This window comes from Phalacrocorax aristotelis, chromosome 7 (genome assembly GCF_949628215.1).
Source record: "Phalacrocorax aristotelis chromosome 7, bGulAri2.1, whole genome shotgun sequence".
NCBI classification, from domain to species: Eukaryota; Metazoa; Chordata; class Aves; order Suliformes; family Phalacrocoracidae; genus Phalacrocorax; species Phalacrocorax aristotelis.
The window spans coordinates 217,059-237,308 of record NC_134282.1 but is presented as its reverse complement, the minus strand read 5'-3'; the positions used below and the strand labels follow the sequence as shown (position 1 = coordinate 237,308).

General features: G+C 41.2%; 2 protein-coding genes across 3 annotated transcripts in view; one reads left to right on the top strand and one right to left on the bottom strand.

Moving 5' to 3' along the window:
* Positions 1-5,337, bottom strand: part of MCF2L2 (MCF.2 cell line derived transforming sequence-like 2) — a 191,270-nt gene extending 185,933 nt beyond the window's left edge. Inside the window, exons 1-2 of the mRNA XM_075098389.1 lie at positions 5,247-5,337; positions 3,171-3,289 (exon numbers count right to left, since the gene is read on the bottom strand). Of these exons, the coding sequence (XP_074954490.1) occupies positions 3,171-3,189 (19 nt within the window). The 5' untranslated portion in view covers positions 3,190-3,289; positions 5,247-5,337. The remainder of the gene's footprint in view (positions 1-3,170; positions 3,290-5,246) is intronic.
* RFC4 (replication factor C subunit 4) lies at positions 4,863-19,563 on the top strand. Of its 2 annotated transcripts, none has more exons than XM_075098390.1 (10): positions 4,863-5,609; positions 6,758-6,836; positions 11,284-11,363; positions 12,559-12,678; positions 13,519-13,662; positions 14,582-14,702; positions 15,154-15,279; positions 16,267-16,347; positions 18,467-18,583; positions 19,332-19,563. In XM_075098390.1, the coding sequence occupies exons 1-10, from the start codon at positions 5,170-5,172 to the stop codon at positions 19,425-19,427; spliced, it is 1,404 nt and encodes a 467-aa protein (XP_074954491.1). In that variant the 5' UTR covers positions 4,863-5,169; the 3' UTR covers positions 19,428-19,563. The 2 variants fall into 2 exon arrangements, with proteins under 2 accessions (XP_074954491.1, XP_074954492.1); XM_075098391.1 differs by lacking the exon at positions 4,863-5,609 and adding an exon at positions 5,700-6,132.
* The last annotated feature ends 687 nt before the right edge of the window (positions 19,564-20,250 follow it).

The following is a 20,250-nucleotide window of genomic DNA, read 5'->3' as shown; positions in this document are numbered from 1 at the left end:
AAGACCTTGACTAATATTAAAAGGATTGCCTCAACCAGGGAAGAGATGCCATCATCAGGGAAACAAAAGCATATGGAAAGCAGACTGCCACCCAGACATAATCTTTGGAGGGTTCTGAAAGATCTGGGGTGCTTTATTTTGTTTTTGGAAGGTCACAGATTGCAGGTAGGAACACAAGACTAAAAAAGTCATCCTGTTTTCAGACACTGAACAGATTTTCTTTCTTCTTTTTTTCTGCAGGGAGAGACACTGTATAATCCCATTCATAAATGAATTAAACTCTACTGAAAAGCAGCATAGATGGTTTGCTCTCACTACTCCTACAGCAAGGCTGCGCAAGAACATTAAGGATAGCTAAGAGCCTTTGTCTTATTTCTAGCTAGATTTATTGTGTTATTTTAAGACCATATGCTCTTACACCAACATTGTTATTCACATGCATATTTGCTATTTTAAGATCCTTTTCCTCTTATTATTTTTTCTTGCTATGTTAGTCTACTTTCCAGTTTTCCACTATATCTTCAATAACTTCGGAACCTTTTGGTCAACTGCAATCCAATGCAGGAGACAGAAATTAGTTCTTACAGGTTTGCTGAAAATTAACAATGTATAAAAAGCCTGAAAGGGGAAAGGATGCAGTGGGGACTAAATAATTATTCTGTGCCGCTCCCTGACCAGCTTATGCTGTGGGGTGGGTTACACAGGATTCAGCTGGAGTTGAAGGCACTGTGCTATGATGTGAGGTATAATGAACAAAATGGGGTTATGTTGGTGGGAAGTTTTAAGCTGCAGGATGCAGCCATGGGATAGCAAACTCCACTAGTTTTAGCAGTCACAGCATGATTTCTTTACACTGCCAAGATTCAGCGGTACCTGCACTAAAAAAAGGCTGCTGTTCATAGTGTGTATTGCCACAGGGACCCAACCAAGTCAGAAATACTGCAAAAGCACTGGTGATCCACAGTTCAAAACCCAAGTTGAGATGGGGAGAAACAGAAGCCTAGACTACAGGGATCTCTTGGAGACAGAGAGAAATGAAAGCTCTGTGCCTGTCACTTGGGGAATGACTCAAAGATACTGAAGCAACTTAGTCCATCACTGTGATGGTAACAATTTCCAGTGCTGCATATATTTGTGAAATTGAGCCAGCACTTTCACTACTACAAATACAGACTTCCCCTCTGAAGGATAAAATCACTTGCTGATATACATGTGTTAGAGGTCCAGAGGATGATGATTTACATTTTAGGCATGAGCCAGGGTCTCACCAGAAAGCAGAGCCAGGGCTGTACAAACACTGCGATTCCACTATTAAAATAGTGGCCAACAGGCATAAGAATTTCATTTCTCTATAGAGTGACAGCCTGACAAATCACCAGCCATTTATTAGATCCCAAATCAAAAAGCTGAGGCCAAAGAATTGTAAGCAATTTTAATAAACAGTAAATTGCACACTGCAAACAAAATATGTTTACAACATCCTGTGGCCTGGCCAGATAGAAGGGGAAATTTTCATGGCAAAAAAAAAAAAAAAAATTAATCTAATATTTCCTTCTTTTTCATCCTATGTGGCTATATGTCTCTTTCTTCTGTCACTAAAAACCACTCAGCCAACTGACATTGAAGGGCTATTAAAGATCAAAATTAGATCCATCCATGAAACTATCTTCTTTACTGTATTGGTTACCTCCATTTTCCCAGTCCTACATAACCCTTACAGGCTCACCCATCTCTTAGTTTTTCCAGCAAATCTCCTTCCAGAAAAAGTTCACAACCTTATGGTGTACAAAGTGCATCTAAAGACACTTTCATACCAGAAAAAAGGCAGGCTGATGGAATAACAGAAAATTTTAGAATCCTTTTCCCAATTTTCTTCTTCTGCAAATGAACTGCTTTGGTATCATACCTCTTCCTCCCTTAACTTTTGTCTATAGACTGTCTGATCACCATATCAAAGACTGGTGCTCTATTACTGGCTGGGAAGAACTGTAACACTGTTGGCACAATCAGGAAAGGTCACTGTCACCACTTCTGACTGGTTATGGCAGTACTTCAGATCTGCAATAAACTTCCATTAGTAGAAAAAACTGGTAAATGAGTCAGATACTTCTTTGATGCATACCTACAAAGAAGGCACACAGAGTGCTGTTTCCTTTCTGTAACATCAGTCCTATAGTAAAGGAAAATACCACTACATATTTCAAGTTTTCTTACTTTTGTTCTTTTTGGAACACTTCAGTCAACAGTGCTCTTGCTTAGCTTTTAAGAGTGTCACAGTGCTAGTGCTCCTCTGGCTGTCCTCAGCTTTCCACTGTCCTCTCAGTCAGCTCATGTGACAAATCTGGGCTTCTCTGCTGAAATGTGCATGTACGCTCTTTCTCCTCCACACAGCTCACCTGGCAATGCCTAGGTCTCAACCTTCATGCTTAGCCCCTCGGCTAAGCTTTGCAAAGCCTGACCTGCTTTGTCTCAGATGCTGTTTGAGCTACTTTACTTGAAAAGGAGCACAGCTGCTTCTAACATCAATTCTGAAGGAAAAGAGGCTGGTGAAGACACTAGTTTTAGCAAAGTCTGTGCTCCTTTCCCTTTCTTCCCCATCATAAACCTTTTTGTCACCATCATTTACATCAATCATTCACCATCTGTGCTCCTGACATAGGCTCTGGCAGCAGCCCATATGTGAGTAGGGCCATTAATATACCCTCAGGAAAGAGTGAATGAAGCAGGCCACCTGAAGAGGGAGTCCCTTTTCACTACTCACCTCTCAGATTGCAGCAGTCTGTAGTTCATGGACTTTCTGAGCTTAAGTTTACATTTGACTGATCACATTTAATACTCCATTTCTTCATGAATCTGTCTAGTTACTTTTCGAATCTATTTATAATTTTGACAGCCAGAAAGTTTGGTAGCAACATGATCTGCAACTTAAATAGGCATTTTGAGAAAAAACACATTTTTTGGTTTTAAATTTCAAGCCTGATAGTTCAATTTCAGGCCTCTGCTTCTTGCATCTTGAGAAGGAATGAATAATTCCCTATTCGCAGTATCCATCTTAGCCATGACTTTCCACACAGTGATGATATCCCTCAGTCACTCTTTCCTGAGCTGAGCCAAATGCTGTCCTACTTACTATCTCTTCATAATAATAATAAAAAAAAGCCAATTCATACCTTTCAACATTCGTGTCATCTTGCTTTGAACCTCTTGTTTATGCAGCTTGGACAATGAAAACTGCCAGTTTCAGTCTGCTCTGTGTCGCTTACATAATTCTGACAGAAGTCTTCCAATGCTGAAAGTTATTAATGCTTGCTGTTAAACTTTTAAGAAACCCAATATATACCTATTTCTATTGCATTCATTTCTTTCAACACATTCTAGCATCTTTCATCTTTTAAAACAAAGCCTGAATTTTGGACAAAGCTGTTGGACTGTGAGCATGTAATTTTCAGGGTCAGCTTACTTCCTAAACTCTATGTAGTTTATTTTAAGGAAGACACTTGTCCACTTTCAGTGTCATAAAGAGACCAAAGCTCATCTCCCAGGAAGTGTTAACATCAACTGGCTGAAGGTCTAGATTGATGGATGCATGGGCAGCTCCCCATGGCAGAAGGCAGAGTAACTTATAAAGACAAATGTCCTCACTGTAATCAATTCTTCTGCCCTGCTACTGTCCCTAACCCCAACATGTTGGTTTTCTGCCAGATGAACTCTTGAACCCTCATTCCATCGTTGTGCACCTGCAAGTGCTGGCACAGAAGATTGGGAAGGAAGGGGACCAGGCCTCCTATTTAGATCAACTCAAGCTGACAAAAAAACTGCCCTGCAACTAAAAGATGCAGTCTGCACCTCCCTACCCACCCCACCATACGCTCCCACTTCTACCTCCTGTTTGCTATAGTAGTAGTGCAATGTAATGGATCGTTTCACTCAGCCGGTTGATCTACTTGTACCAGCTGTGAAACTAGACCTGAGGTACTTGGAAAATACTAGGGTTCAAGCGTGACTGGAGGACCTGGCTACGATGAGAATGAAGAACGTTGCCTTCAGTCAGTGTCAGTTATGAGGCATCTGCCACTGGGGCACTAAGGTTTTTAAATACCAACACATCATGGGTTGTATAGCTTCATAAATTAAAATAAATAGTCTTAAATAGTCTTACATAAGAACAAATCCAGCATGTGTCAAATGATTAGCATTTTAAGCTTAAACTGGCCTTTCTATGCATTAGACTAGCTTGGGTTTGATTATTGCTTTCTGGAATTTTTACTTTTGTTAAGGTAATGAAAGACAAAGTTGTGTTATGAAGTTAAGTTAATGTAGCAGACAAAGTTCCATTGCTGAACTGAACCTGAAGCTCATACATAGTTGATAAAATGCTCAAATGCCAGGTATATTTGAAGTGGCCCCATTAAGGAGAGTGGATTGAATAAAGACCACCAAATAGACTGAACCTTCAACAATACAACAGAGCTTTATACAGTTTCAGAAAGCAAGCTAATCAGTTCTAGCTGCTTGTACGTCCTTACCAGTTCCAAGTTACCATGACTTGGAAGTACCAAATAAAATCACAGTGGGAAAGAAAAATAGCATTGTATTTTCATCTAGAACAAGACAACATCAGTAATTATATGTGATGGCTTTTCTTGCTGCTAAGGCAACCATCTAGATTTCATGCTTCTATAGCAGAATGCCAGATGAGAGGAAACAGCTTATTTAAAATTGCCCAGACAAGGATCACAGGCTTGTCTCACTGATAGAATGATCTATTTTTAGCCTAAATTTTTTGCCGCATCTCCATTTCCAAAGATTGTTCATCTGTTGCCATAGAAACAATCTCCAATCCACTCTTGTCCCTTGCACAGGTTCTGTTCTGGGTGGTCACTACCGCAGCTGCCCAGGCCGCTCCCGCTGCGCCTCGTGCCCAAGAGTAGCCGAGGGGAAACAGTACAGCTGAACATCTGCAACCACACAATATACCACTGCTGGTAGCAGAACTGCTTGATTTTTTTATCTACAAAACTGGGAGAATAAGCTGTAGCTACCCAGCGCATGACAACGTGAGTGTGCATCACGACTGCCAAATCTACAGGGACGCTTTTTTGTCTTTTAAAGGGAACGGTCACATCAATCACATCCCTCATTTTTTTCCCTGACTTTGCTGTAACGGAGATGATTAGAAGTAATGGGAAAGCAAAAAAGATGCACTTTCGCTTCACTGGAAGCTTTTGCACAAACAACCCCCGCACCTGTACGCCTGGGGGAGCTGCTCGCACGGCAACAGCAAGGGCCGACGAAGGTCTGAGCGGCGATGACAGTACAACCGCAAATCGCCTGGGGCAGCTGGAGCAGAACAGAGCTGGCACGGACTCCGGCTTCCGTCGGTTTCAATGCCAGAGACGCACCGACACGCACCGTAGCCGGCAGGAGAGGGAGAGCGCCCCCGCCCCAGGGCCGCAGCGGCTCCCACCTCCTGACAGGAGAGGCCGCTCCTCCGCTCGCTTTCGGCGCTGCTTTTGTACAGAGCGGGAGGGGTGGCGAGGAGGGGGCGCCAGCCGCCTGGCACCCCGCCGCAGCCGCCCTGAGAGGAAGCGCGGCCGCGGCGTCCTGAGGTACCGCCACCGCCCCGCCGCAGCCGGCCTCCCACTCCGCGCCCAGAGCGCGCGCACCCCTTCAGAAAGTAGAGCATGCGCAGCACTGCCGACCAGCGCCGCGCGGCCCTTGGCGCCGAGGCTCGGAAGCGGGACCGAGCTCTGTGGTTGGCCCCCGGCAGGCGGAAGCAGCCCCGCCCCAGGGCCGGTCGAGGGTTGGCGGGAAGGGCTGGCGGGGGCCTGTGGTGAGGTGGGCTCGTACACTGCGGCCGTGTGTGGGCCGTACTCGGCCTAACGGCTGGGCTGGGGAGGCTGTGAGGTGAAGCCGACGAGCGGATCGGATCGGATCGGATCGGATCGGATCGGATCGGATCGGATCGGGTCGGGTCCAGCCCGGCCCGGCCGGAGCCATGCAGGCCTTCCTCAAAGGCCCGTCTTCCATCAGTACGAAGCCCCCCGCTGCCAAGGAGAGGGGCGCGGCCGGCGCAGCGGGGAGCAGCGGGGAGGGCAAGAGACTCAAACCCATCCCCTGGGTGGAGAAATAGTAAGGGCTGTTGTGGGGCAGTGGGGTCGCTGGGCGGGGTGGTAGTGGTTGGCTGTAGGGGGGGTTTCGGCTCTAGAGAGGGTGTGTGGAAGAGGGAGTGGGCGCATAGCAATGGAGGTTACAGCTGTAGCTGTCTCCGCCTGGGAGAACAGCTTTAACTTTTTCATTTATAGGGCAAAACTAGCATTGTGGGCTACTATAAGAGGCCTTTGTTGGTGTTACTGAGCAGAAAATGCCTCCGTTGCCCGTGTCAAGCGGTGCAGTTTCATTGCTGTGGCTTGGCTCAGAAGCGCATTAAATGTTTTGATTTTGAGAAGTCTTTATCAGCTTACACAGTGGTAAAACATTGCAGTCTGCAGTAAAGTTCTGCTCCTAAAAACAGCTCAGGCTCGTGTTTACAATAGAAATAGACAAACAGCTTCCTGAGAAATTAGATCACTTCAGTAATACAGACCAGAGGCATTAGGCAGATATCCTGCTATGATTTTGACTTCAACTACAAAAATTGCTGTAATTCTTCAGTACCTGGTGTAATCAGGAAGGGAAATGTTGTTTTTCTCAATTTGAATTTTTTTTTCTGAAACTTTGATAACTAATGAATTGCATTTAATGTCTTTTTATTTAGTCGCCCCAAAAATGTAGATGAAGTCGCCTTCCAGGATGAAGTTGTTGCTGTGCTGAAAAAGTCCTTGGAAGGTGCTGATGTGAGTGTAATGATAACATCTACCTAACCAGTATGTTTAGGCAGAAACTTCAGCCAGTGGTAATAGAAACTTCTCTTTTCAAACTCAGCAATGATCATTTTTACAGCAGTACTTTACAAACAAGCTAAGTGGCTTCCTTGTAGTATGGTATGATATATGTGTAAAATTGGTGATGTTTCCAGACCTCTAAACATTGTAAAATGTCAGCTCTGTGATGCAGTTTGGAGTTTTTCTGGGAAAGCTTAATTTGTAAATTTATTGTTAATAGTTTCAAATCTGGAAAGCCTTTTTTGTGTCTACACTACTATTCAGCTGGTACTTTTGACATTCATGTTTAAGAGGAGAGGGGAAATTTTTCTTTCATAGAAAAGTCTGGATTGCCAGTCATTCCTAAACAGTTCTAGTCATCTGTCAGTGCTTCTGTGATGCTGCTAAACGTTAAAACAAATGTACTGTTTGCTGATGAGAGAAGTGTAGGTTGTAAGTGCCAGGTCTGCTACCTAGATAGTGATCCCCAAACTCATTGGTTTAAAGTTTCCAAGTCTGTTTGGCTTTAGAAAGCTAAGTATGACAATTTCACTATACCACAGTGTTGGCATCTGTGCCCTAAGAATATAAAGAGGATGAGCAGCAGACCATTTTTAGTTGCTTTTGCTTACATTTGTATTTGCTTTTGGATAAAAATGTAATAAATATTCAGTATGAATGATGGTTATTTCCTCCAAACCAGGTGATGGGGAGGCAGAGGCATCAATGGGAAAAATAAAGTAGGTAGCCACAAGATGGCTATGCTTTCTTGCAAATCTGGACAATTCCTTTCTTTTTTTTTTTCCCTCCACGTTTTACCTAGAAGGGTCATTCTTGTGCTCCAGAAGCTGTTCTGTTTTCATGGACTGCTAACACCAGCTGAAGTGGTTGATAGCTGTTCCAAAAATTACATTTGTCATCTGGCTGCCTGCTCTACCAAGAGCTAAAAGGAACAATTTGGACTTTTCAGAGTTTTATGCCAGAAGCCTTTCACCTGTAGTGTGCTCTAATGTGCAGTCTGTACAGGTAGCCTTTGGTATTTGAAAATTTTATCTTATGACGATTTACTTTGCAGTTCTAGTTTTGACTAATGTGAGTCTATTACTACCTGAAAATAATGATTTAATCAGAACTTGCCAAAGGAGAAGTACTTCATTTGTTTGAGCATAGGGAGCCAACGTGAAGCTGGTATGACAGCACTAGGAAAGACTTGTATAATTCCTTTCTTTAGTTCATGTCTCCAGATTCAGTTTACTTTGACAACGTTGTTATAATGTGTCCTTGTCGTGTAATGTTGCAGCCATAGGAATCTGGGTTTCAACAGCAGTGCTGCTATATTAGGATATTTGTACGGTTGACATAATTAGTAAGGAACTATTAACAGCTAAGGAGAAATGAGGTTCTGCCACCTATTCTGTCTGGACATATCAGTCACGTAAGATCACTTAGGTGATGGGTTATGAAGTTCTATTTTGAGCAGCAGCTATTTAAAACCTTACGGCTTCTGGATCAGCAATGTTTCTCGGATTATGAGTGTAGTACACTTGTGTTGACTTTTTGCCTCCTGAGTTGAAAAGACAAATTATAACTTTGGCTTATAGTTACAGGCTTTGTATTTTGCCATAGATACCCAAACTCAGCAAAGCATTTAAGAACAAAACCATGCAAGTACTTTAAAATATTTGATGCTTTTAAAATGTGGACATTTTTGTTAGTTCTTGGAAGGACTCATTCTGTCAAAAAGGCAAAAGTGTAATTTAAACTCTGAGGTGGCTGGTACTTATTTCAGAAGTTCTTACTGAATTTGGAGATCTGGGGAGATCAAAGAGTCAGCTGGGACAACACTGTGTAGGTTTGTGTAATGTGTTTTATTTAAACCTTAGTGTTGAAAATGGAGGCCAGTCCTTTGTTGATTGGCCTGTAAATATTTGTGGGCCTTGGTTTGGGAGCTGCTAAATGGAGAAGGACTTTTAAGTCCCTGATATATCTCCATCTGTAATAGCAAGCATCTGTCTTGTTATAAACTGGGAAGACCAGAGCCCAAGAGGTTTTGAACTGCAGAAATTGATTTCTGTCTGCCAGGAGTGTTGATTTGTTGTTGTTTCTTGCAAAGAAACTGACAAGTGTCACAGTATTCTTTAATGTTCATTTGCTTGATGATATCTTAATAACTGAAAAGAGAGGTAGATATAGGATTATCATTGCAATTTATTTTTTCATTTGTACTGAAACGTCTAGAAAAGGGCTTGGGGTTTGCACTGTATGTGGTAACTTTCCCATAAGCAGGATGATGCCTGCAGGTATCCTGCTTACCCCTGGCAAGCATGGAAAAATGGATAACCAGATCAGGTTGCAGTCTGTTTAAAAATACTGCCACAGTTACATAAAGGATTAGGCTGCGCTTGGTGAAAGAGTAGTGTAAATATTGGTGATAACTTCAGTAAGAAACAAGCATAAACGAGGTTGACACAGAAGCAGAAGATGTATGTGTTTAATGGAATTAGGAAACAGATTTTTATTTAAACTTTTTACCTGCTAATGCTTGTTTTGAGAACTAGTAGAGTGTGAATTAGCACAGAGACATAAAATTATGAATCTCCACAAAAACTTCCACCCTTGCAGTGTGCTAACCTAACATGGTTGTTGGTGAATTTTCAGCCGTCATTCAGTAAACTTTTCCTCTTCCTGGAGCTTTCCTAAAAGATATAGGGGTAAAATAATGTGGTATCTAATTAAACTTGGAAAAAAGCTTTTCTTAGTAGTGAATGTTGTTTACTTTTTAGTAACTAGGGAAACAAGTAAGGAGTGATTGGCAGAAAGAGCAGGCAAAACTTGAAATGGATTTATGTACTATAAATTGATTGAAGATTGGAATCCTATCTGTGCTTTTATAGTACATACACAGTTGAATCTGTTCTCTCTGTGTTATCTTGACTCTTTTTTTAAAATATAACATTTATTAAAGGCTGGAAATCAAGCCAGACTGAGAGGTTTGTCTTTTTGCTATTGATTGGAGGGGGCTGTTGCATTCTTGCTCTAAGAACGTACAACTGAAACATCCCCTACTCTCAAAGGCAGCAGTTTTGAAGTGCAGCCTGATAATTTGTAAGAGAGATTACTTGAAATAGTAGTATAGAAAGCAATCACTCCTATGCTAATTAGAAATCTTCTCGATTTCAGCCAAAATTTGGTCATGGCTAACTTATACAAATTTGGTTTATGCCAACTTTGTTCTTTGTCCCTGTGCTGCTCTGATATATTTATGGAGATCAGCTTCTATTTTGCTGAGCTAACTAAATCAAACTCTTTAAAAACGTCACTTCTCATAAGACAGGCTCTTGCCTCCGTTGATCACCTTTCCCAGTTTGGATTCATCATCCCTGACTAAGGGTGACCTGAACGGTGTGTAGCTTTCCATATGAAGTCTTACTAGCTCCTTGCTGACATCAGTAATTTGCCATCTGTACTGCAACTGCACATCTTAGGACCACATGTTACACAGGCTTACACTGTTCCTCTGACAGACAGACAAAACAAAGTCAGCTTCTATTTTATTCCAGCTGATGAATTCCAGACATCTAGTTATATCCTCAAATTCTGAGGTTTTATGCTTTGTGCTGCTCAATGTCATCCTGTATTATTTTTGTGGTCTTTGCTATGCTGCTTTGATCTTCCTGTGTCAGCATATTTCTTTAATACATTCCTATTTTTCATGCTGAGGTTATTAATTAAGTTATTTGAAAGATCAGTTAACCTAACCTCTTTAAGAACTGCCGCTGGTCTCCTCCTTTGAAAAAATCCTTGGGTGGATGTAGAAATTTGCAAGCGCTATGCATTCCACTCAGTTGTTGCAAACATCTCTGTGATTAGTGTTAGGGTATGTCTGCATTGGACTCACTGCCTTGTACTTAGTGTGGTGGAGTGAGTTAGTGGGAGCACAGAATTGTCAGCATGGCTTGAAAAGGCAGTCTGTGGAGCTGAAAAAGTACGGGGTAGTCAACCTGTGCCAAATTTTGTCGCAGCTGCACTGCTAGTAGTATCCAGACTGTTTGAAGGGCATCCTTGGATAAATTTGCATGTCACTGCAGTCATAACAGTAAGTTCTGTAGGCTTTAGTGATCTCAGACATGGCCTGAAGGGAATATATCAAAATAAAATAGAAATTGAAGTATCAGTTTTGGTAGAACATGTGATGGTGTCACAAAATAACAGCTTGTTCATGGTGTTATAAACAGAAACTCTTTGCCCTCCTTTAGAGCACTATGTGCAATGAACTAGAAGTGAAAGACTTGATATTATTTACCAGGAGGAGTAGACAGTTTCTGTTCTATTAGGTGCTCAGATTTTCAGTAGGTTTCCCTGCTTGGGGTTTGGTTTGTTTATATTTGCTTTTTTTTAAAAGGGTGCCTTGTTGTTTCAGCTTCCCAATCTGTTGTTCTATGGCCCACCTGGAACTGGAAAGACTTCCACTATTTTAGCAGCTGCTAGAGAACTCTATGGGTAAGCTGGAATGAAGTTGCTTTGTGTAATTGACTATCACGTCTTCTAATCATATGACAGAGTGCCTCTGGTCATTGTCTGTTCTTATGTAGCTTCTAGGTCTTTTTCAGGAATATCTTCACATTCTAATTCAGCTCTAATGTGAAATTTCTTTCTCATTTGTCCTGTCACAAGTCATCGATTTCTGTTACCAGTATAGGCTTGCAACACTTGAGACTAGCAGCCATGTAACCCTATAACAAAGAGCATGAAAAGATATGGCCTTACTGAACTTTGTAAAGGCTTTCCAATTTTAATGGTGTATTCAGTAAGTTGTTACCTACACATAGATCTCAAAGCACTTCATAAAATACCTGAATCGTCATCTTTCCGTTATGCATCCTTGAATTGTGCCTGTAAGTAATATTGGGAGTCAGACTAAAATTCAGCATGGATACATTCATCAACTCACTTGTAACACTTGAGATTTTTTGAGTAGTGAATTCAGTGACCTATAAGCAAAAAATGGATGAGAAGGTGGTTTGGTGTTCTGAGCAAATGTAATGTTGACTTTAGCCTCTCCCCCTGCCACCCATCTTTAATTTTTGGGTCATGTTTTTTGGAAAGAACCACTTCTAGTTTAGTGGTAGGAAGACAGCTCCACATTGTGTGTCCATTTGAATTCCCAGAACTTAAAATCCACTGGTGTGGCCTTTTTTTTTGTTTTGGGGTTGGTTTTTTTTGTTTTAATTAGTGGTGCTGCTATATAGTACTGCTGCTAAATACTGCCTGTATTATACTTTCTAGATATTTCTTTCTGATAGCATTGCAATGGCAGAGCACTGCCAGTGACTGTATCTGGGAATTTTACTTGTTCTTCCACATTGCTCACAGCATATAAGCAGAAAGGCAAATAGTATAGTGCTCTGAACTTGTGAAACCCATTTCCTTTTTTTTTTCTTTTCCATGGATCACTTGTAATTTTACATTTCATTGTTTTTTGCAGTCTGGGAGGAAACTGTAAAAATAGCTAATGGAAATTAATACTTAATGTTTAATGATCTTATTTTAACTGTCTTTTAACAAAGTATGTTATTTAGTAATGCTGGCAAAAATAATACCTGCCATTCAAAGAGGCCAGAAGGGTTGTTGACATACTTTTTAATATATCATTACAGGAGTTAGCAATTAACATGTTGTCATAAAAATTTTGCAGGCCTGAATTATTCCGGCAAAGAGTCCTTGAGTTAAATGCATCTGATGAGCGTGGAATACAAGTGATTCGGGAAAAAGTGAAGGCTTTTGCTCAGCTAACTGCATCTGGAAGCCGTTCAGAGTTAAGTGCTGGATCAAATCTGGCTCTGTTTGATGGACGACTTGCTTGGGACAAACCATGTCGTTGTTTTTGTTTAGGTCAACTTTATAATTCTAATCTAAATGATGGGTCAGCACTGCCCAGACGTTTGCAACACATATAGTGCTTTGGCTAAGTTTTGACTTCATTCAATTTTATGTTGAGAGTTTGAATACCTGGGAGGGACTTTTACTAGTGCCATTAGAGTTAGAGAGAGGCAGACAAGGAGAACCCCAAAAGATCAAGCCTTCTGGATTTGGTGATACCTTGTTGCCTTTGCAAATGTTGCCTGGCTACTATATAAAGGCTTCTTTGGGTAATTGGTGGTGGAAGTTACTTCGCTAGTACCTCTAATCTGCAGCGTCTTATACAAGATAGGTGCTAGTTTATGAGATGCTAACAAGATTCTGGTGTTAGGTGGTAAGAAGCCCTGTACGGGTGAAGCCGTTACGTGTGGAAAAGCAGACTGTGGAAAGTTGCAGGAAGAAAGTACATGGCAGGACTTAATGTTCTCCAAGGGAAGAAATTGATTATGGACAGAGATGGAGCAGATATGTTTTAATGCTCCAGGGCCTTAAGGATTATACATTCCATTCGCAGCATTTGTATTTTAACCCTTTGTAAGGGCTGGTGCAGTATCTAAACTTCAGAAAACTCTGCGTAGAGTTTAACAGGGGGAATCCGTGCATTTGGTGGCTGACTGACACATACTATTCCTTTAAGCATGCATTTGTTCAGCAGATATTATTTTACCTGTTTGTTTTTTTAACTTGGTCTATATATTGCATGTCTCCTGGATAACAGTTTTCTCTTTTTTTTCAGTGGTAAAGTTTGTCCTCCTTTTAAAATTGTAATTCTGGATGAAGCAGACTCAATGACTTCAGCAGCCCAGGCGGCCTTAAGACGCACAATGGAAAAAGAATCTAAAACAACACGTTTCTGCCTTATATGTAACTACATCAGCAGGTATGTGTGGAATTTGTTGGTTATTGTCATGGTTTTAGCTGGGATAGAGTCGATTTTCTTCACTGTAGCTGGTACAGCTGGAACAGTGCTGTGTTTTGGACTTAGTATGAGAATAATGTTGATAACACACTGATGTTTTCAGTTGTTGCTGGGTAGTGCTTACACCAGTCAAGGACTTTTCCAGCTTCCCATGCTCTGCCAGGTGCACGAGAAACTGGGAGGGGAAGGGGCACAGCTGGGACAGTTGATCCAAACTGGCCAAAGGGATATTCCATATCCTATGACATCATGCACAGTGTATTAACTGGGGGGAGCTGCTCTGGGGAAGCAGCGATCGCGGCTCAGGGACCGGCGGCGTTGGTTGGTGGGTGGTGAGTGGTTGCATCACTTGTTTGTTTTTTTGCCCCCCTCCCAGGGTTTCACATCTCTCCCTCTCTCTTGTTATTTTTCCTTTTCATTATATTATTATTGTTATTATTACTATTACTGGTTTATTTTAATTATTAAACTTTTCTTATCTCAACCCGTGAGTTCTCTTACTTTGGCCCTTCTGATTCTCTCCCCCATCACACTGGAGTGGGGGGAGGGAGTGAGCAGTTGTGCAGTGCTTAGTTGCTGACTGCGGCTAAACCACAACAGTTATTTGGACTTGTCGATCTTCCTATTCTGTACACTTCTTTTTTTTAAATTCCTTTTTATTTCTTCACTGAGAGGTTGATATCTAGTTTTCTTAGTCAATAGAGATGTAACTATGTGAATACAAGACTGAAGACACTGTTTGGGTATCAACTCTTTTTTTTTTTTTTTTAACAGTGTTGCAGTTTTAAGGTTATGCTGCCCTTTTCTGCCTTGATAGCTTTGTCTGTATGAACTTGACCCGTGCATTTATTTACCAAGCACTTACCTTCCTTTCTTTCAGAATAATCGAACCGTTAACATCTCGATGCTCCAAATTCCGCTTCAAGCCTTTGTCAGACAAAATCCAACAGCAGAGGCTATTGGACGTTTCTGAGAAGGAACATGTGAAAATCAGTAGTGAGGTAACCTCAAGGTTGCTGTGTAATTTTATTGCTTAATCTAGTGCATAACTGCATTACTGTGAAAGGGGCTAAGTCAGCATACTTTTCCAGACAGCTCAATTGTATTAAATAAAATATATAAATTCATTTAGATATTATTCTCCTTCCATAGATGGGATGAATTTTAGACTAAAACCAGAGAAATGTCCACCAGAGAAAAGTGAAGCAGATCTGTAGGGCTTTTTGTTCTGTGCTCAGTATACTTGCATTAAACCATGCTTCATTCTTAAACTGCACATAATTGAAATATACATTAGTAGAGGGGTTGCACTGTAACTTCTGTGTTGTGCCTGTCTCTGACAATCTGCTTTAGGCACTACCTGATGTTTTAAAATCAATATGCTGAGAAAGTGTACTGGATTTTAATTAACAGTGAACATATAACTTGGCATTTTCTGACATTATTTTTCAGGCAATATCTTACCTTGTTAAAGTGTCAGAAGGAGACTTAAGAAAAGCAATTACTTTTCTTCAAAGTGCCACTCGCCTAATAGGCGGGAAAGAGATCACAGAGGAAATAGTCACTGAAATTTCTGGGGTAAGCTGTGCTTTACACTTCCTCCTGTAATTCGTCTGAAAAGCATTTGTGTACTTCCTACCTGTATCTACCTTTGCTTGAAGTTTGAATAAAAAAATTGTTCTGTACCCATTAGTATTGCAGTATGGTACCAATACACTATCCACCAGAATTTTAAAGACTGCCCGATCCTGTACACATACTATATAGGAAGTTGCTAGCAACTTATTCTGTAAGTCAAGCAAAACTGTAGAATAGTCTTTTAATTCAAACTGAAGTTGAAATATTCTGCCCGTGAATGCAAAATGTACTGCCTTTTCTGTGACAGTAGACTAGAACATCTTTTAAGTGCTTTTATATATGTGTGTGTGTTTTTCTATGTATGTAAGTATAGATCACTGCAAATTATGGTTTGGAAACACCACAGGGGGATGATTTTCAGTAGCAGCTCATTTTCAACTTAACGTTCACAGTGCCAGTATCTCTTCAAGGATCTGTGTAGGTTTTGCTTTCTTAACAAAACAGCAGTGATTTCTTCCGGAATGATGTAGATAATACTGACAGGGAGAGGAGAAACCTGAGAGGAAATGCATTTAATAAAACTGTGTGAAGGTGTTCCTATAGCAACAAAACACTTACCCCCTGAAGCAGGAAATTTGAGCTGAGGTGCTGAAAAATAAATGGATGTTAATGATGGACACACTTCCCTTGAAGGTGCTACTATCATAGGTAATGGTAAGCATTGTGAGGTTTTCATTTTGATGGAACCAGAGGCAATTGCTACGGTGTGCATGTTTTACAGAACAGTCTTAAACCCTTTTCTCAGTCAACCCATCATTCAGCTTTGTGTATCTAGCTGCAGAAAAGAGCTGGATTTCACTTACAGATATCCATCATGAAATGTGAAAATGGCCTCCTTCATAAACAGTTTATATCTGTTACTGTAAGCTTCAACTTCAATTTTAAGTTTACGAAGTTGAAATTAAGAAATGTAACTTGTTTTTACAGGTCATCCCTAAAGAAACAACTGATGAACTGCTATCTGTCTGCCGGAGCGGCTCATTTGAGAAACTGGAAACATTGGCAAAGGTAAGGGTCTCCTCTTAGTGCTCTAGCCTGGGTATTTTTCTAGGTCACTGCACTGTGAATCCTTTGTTGCTGGGCTGCAGCTAAAGAAAGTTTGGATGCGATGCATCAGTTGGGATAACCAGTTTCCTCCCTTCTGAGGAAACTGTCAAAGCTGGATATAAGATTCCCTGGCTTTCTGCTGAGTTAAACGGATGATATGTGGAGCTGTTAGGCTGAATTAGGCAGAGTAAGAATTCCTAGTGAGACGCTTGGCTTAGGCCTTCAGAACTGCATCTGCAGTGGACTGGACTAGTCACCCTCTTCATTACATGGAATCTGTGTTAGATGAGAACTATCTGAACAAAGCTGTAATAAGTCTCCAGTTTTAAAACATTTAATATTTTAGATGTAAATCTAAAGATGCTAATCTTACAGTGCACTAGTGAGTAAGTTTGTCGTACAAACTGCAGTAACTAAAATAGATCTTGCTGGAGAAGGCACAAGCTACTGGTTTATAGAGGTGGATTTATTTTCTTTTAATACAGAAAATGTTCTTACTCTGTTCGAAGAATGGGAAATTCCTCATCTCCTGAGTTTAAAGGAGGCTGAGGCAGTCTTGAACTGGATTTTAAATCAAGGAGTTGTCCCTGACAGAGGGGAGCATGCCATGGTACTGTTCTCCCAGGGAAATGTTCCATGCCTGTGTGAAAAAAGCCAGGATTGGTCAGCCTCCTGCTTTTTCCGTGGCTGAGCCTCATTGGATAGTTTTGGCAGGACCTATGGTTTTGAGTCTGGATTTATTTATTGCAGCAAATCTTAGAATTGTTGTGCCAGGATTTGTGCAGGTGTCACTGCCTTACACTTTCACATTTACTTATCATGATGTCTAATATGTGTTGATCTTAAGAGGTGATGACACGGGTTTTCTATCCTTAGAGCTGGTATAGTCTTTCGTCAGACCATGATCTGATCTACTGCAGTAGTTTGGAACTGTTCTCCAGTTTCTAGAGTAGGTGGGGGTTCTGTTTCAGATATTAGTGTTAAATACGCAGTTGACACAATCTGAATCATAGAATCATTAAGGTTGGAAAAGACCTCTAAAATCGTCAAGTCCAGCCATCAACCGAACACCCCCAGGCCTCCTAAACCATGTCCTGAAGTGCCACGTCTACATGGTTTTTGAACCCCTCCATGGATGGTGACTCCCCCACCTCTCTGAGCAGCCTCTTCCAATGCCTGACCACTCTTGCAGTAAAGACATTTTCCCTCATATCCAACCTAAACCCTCCCTGATGCAGCTTGGGGCCGTTTTCTCTCATTCTATCGCTTGAACTGGGAGAAGAGACCAACCCCCCACCTCACCACAGCCTCCTTTCAGGCAGTTGCAGAGAGCGAGAAGGTCTCCCCGCAGCCTCCTCTTCTCCAGGCTAAACCCCCCCAGCTCCCTCAGCCGCTCCTCCTAAGACCTGAATACATACTTCTGGAAAGCATGGATGTATATTTTGCTGTACAGAAAAATCAGGCCGCACCAACTCTTCTTCTGTTTTGATAGACTACTCTCTGCTGACATGGCTTTGTGGACTACCATTCTCAATATGTGCTTTTTTTGTAAATGGCTATCTTCAGTTGCCATGGTTTTTAATTTATTAAAAAAGATTTGGCCCTACAGAACTCTGTATGCCTGAGGCTAGCAACTACCAGATGACAAAAATAAATCAAAGTAGGGGGCACTTTAAAATGTGAAAGCTGTGAAACTGCCACACGATATTGTGGATGCTAAGCTTTCCTAATTTTAAAATAAGATTGGACAGGTTCAGGGGAGGTTGTTAAATGCTTAAAACATTTCTAGATCACAAAATGCCCACGATGTAAATTGTCAGAAACTGGAAGAATATTTAGGCAAAATTATTGCTGTATGCCTGCCATGCTCACCTAGTCTTTCCTGGGTGCTCACTGTGGGTCACTGTCAGGCAGGATGCTGGACTACCTACAGGCTACTGACTTGTCCTCTGAAATATAGAAGTTCCAAGATAAATTACAGTACAGTCTTTCAGTTCAGACAGAATTTTTCAGCTTGGTTTTCCAGTTTGTAATGTTTCTGCTGCTGAATTATTTCCATTTTCTTTTATCCTTGACACAGAATCTCATAAATGAAGGGTATGCCGTTGCTCAGCTTGTAAACCAGCTGCACGATACTGTTGTTGAGAGCGAAGATTACAGTGACAAGCAGAAATCTGTCATAGTCGAGAAACTTGCTGTAAGTCCGTAGCTTGAGTTAAAAAAAAAACAACCTCTCATTAATCTCCACTGATTAATTTTGGTTTACTCACTCTCTCTCCCAAGAAGTATACATAATGACTTATTTTGATTTTTAGTTCTGAATGTTCCTTGGTTGAACCTGAATTTTTGTTCTGAGAAATTTCATGAGAAGGAATGGAAATCCAGTGAATTATTAGCCATATTATATTGTTCTAATGGTGCTTAAACAAGAGGATTGTGGGTTTGTTGGGTTTTTTAATAGAGAGGGAAAGTTAAGGCAAGATTTTAAGTCAGCACTTACTTATATTGGGAACTGCAAAATACAAGTTTTTGCTCTGTTGTGTAAAATATGCCTTTTCAAAAAAAAAGAGTTAATTAATGAACTTGCTGAATTTTGACCAAGAAAAGACAGCTGTGGTGGAAGATTTACTAAATTCACTGAAGACAGACACATGGCGTTGATGACCTGCAGAGCAATGCTCCTAGCAGTTAGTTGCAGTGCAAATGATGCATCCCTTCCTGTACAAGCTGTCACATCTTGCCCTCAAGAAGGAGGCCAGAGGGGTAGTTTTATTTTTTCCCAGTTTGGCATGATGGGTGTGTGATGTGCAACTGCTGGAGTCATCATTGCCAATTAAGTAAACAGTTGGCAAACTTCATCTTGGTGTTCTCTGTTGTAACCTAAGAGCTGTCTAGAGCACCACTAGCTTAATGGGGTTTTAAAACCTTCTCTTTTCTGTTTGCAGGAAGTAGACAAATGCTTGGCAGATGGTGCTGATGAATACTTGCAGTTAATGAGCCTCTGTGCCCTTGTGATGCAGCAGCTAACAGAGAACACTTAACTCCTCCAGCAGTGACTGGCAGCAGCATACAGCAGCTTTTTGTGTCATGGGTGGCTGAGGTTCCAAGAACAGGGACCTGTGTACTTTTGTACTGGCTTTTGCAATAAAAGGACTGCTCAGCAGCTGGAAAAGCTCATGCTGGAATACTTGCATATTTTTTTTTTTAACACTAGGATGAAGAGGTCTCTGGCTGCTGAGGGGCCAGTAACACTCCTGCTTTGTAGTTCTGTTGCAGATTTACATACAGAAAGGTAAACGCATCGAGAACAAGCGTATATGTGCTGTACTTAAGTCATCACGAGCTGAAAGCAGAGAAAGGATGAGTTGTTCCTTTCAGCCTATGATGCTTGGTTTTAAAAATGCAGCTTGGCAAAAAACATCACCTTTACTGAACACAAGGCTTCAGAATGAACCCAGCACCTGAGGCAACACAGCTCATGCTCCTCCCTCTTGTATGGGAGGCTTCAGCATTAAATGCTGTAAAGATTACTTTCTAGTAAATGTCTTGCAATGCTTTTGCTCAAGTTACATGAGGAAAAAATGTGGGGTAAAGAGTAGGTCATGTTCTAAAAGAGTTACTTAAGAATTTCCCAAGTGTCTCCATTCCCTTCTTGCTCAAAAAACTGGTTTATGTACAGGTAACAGCTCTAAATACAGCTGTCAGTGATGGCTGAGTATCTTTGGAGTCTTGGACCTGTTCCTTTCAGAGATGCTACTTTGAACACCTGTTAGATTCTCTTTAAAAATTCTCTGTACTGCCCCACCCTCCTGAATACAATAAAAAAAAAAGGCAAGCCATGGGCAAGTAGCAAGCATAACTGAT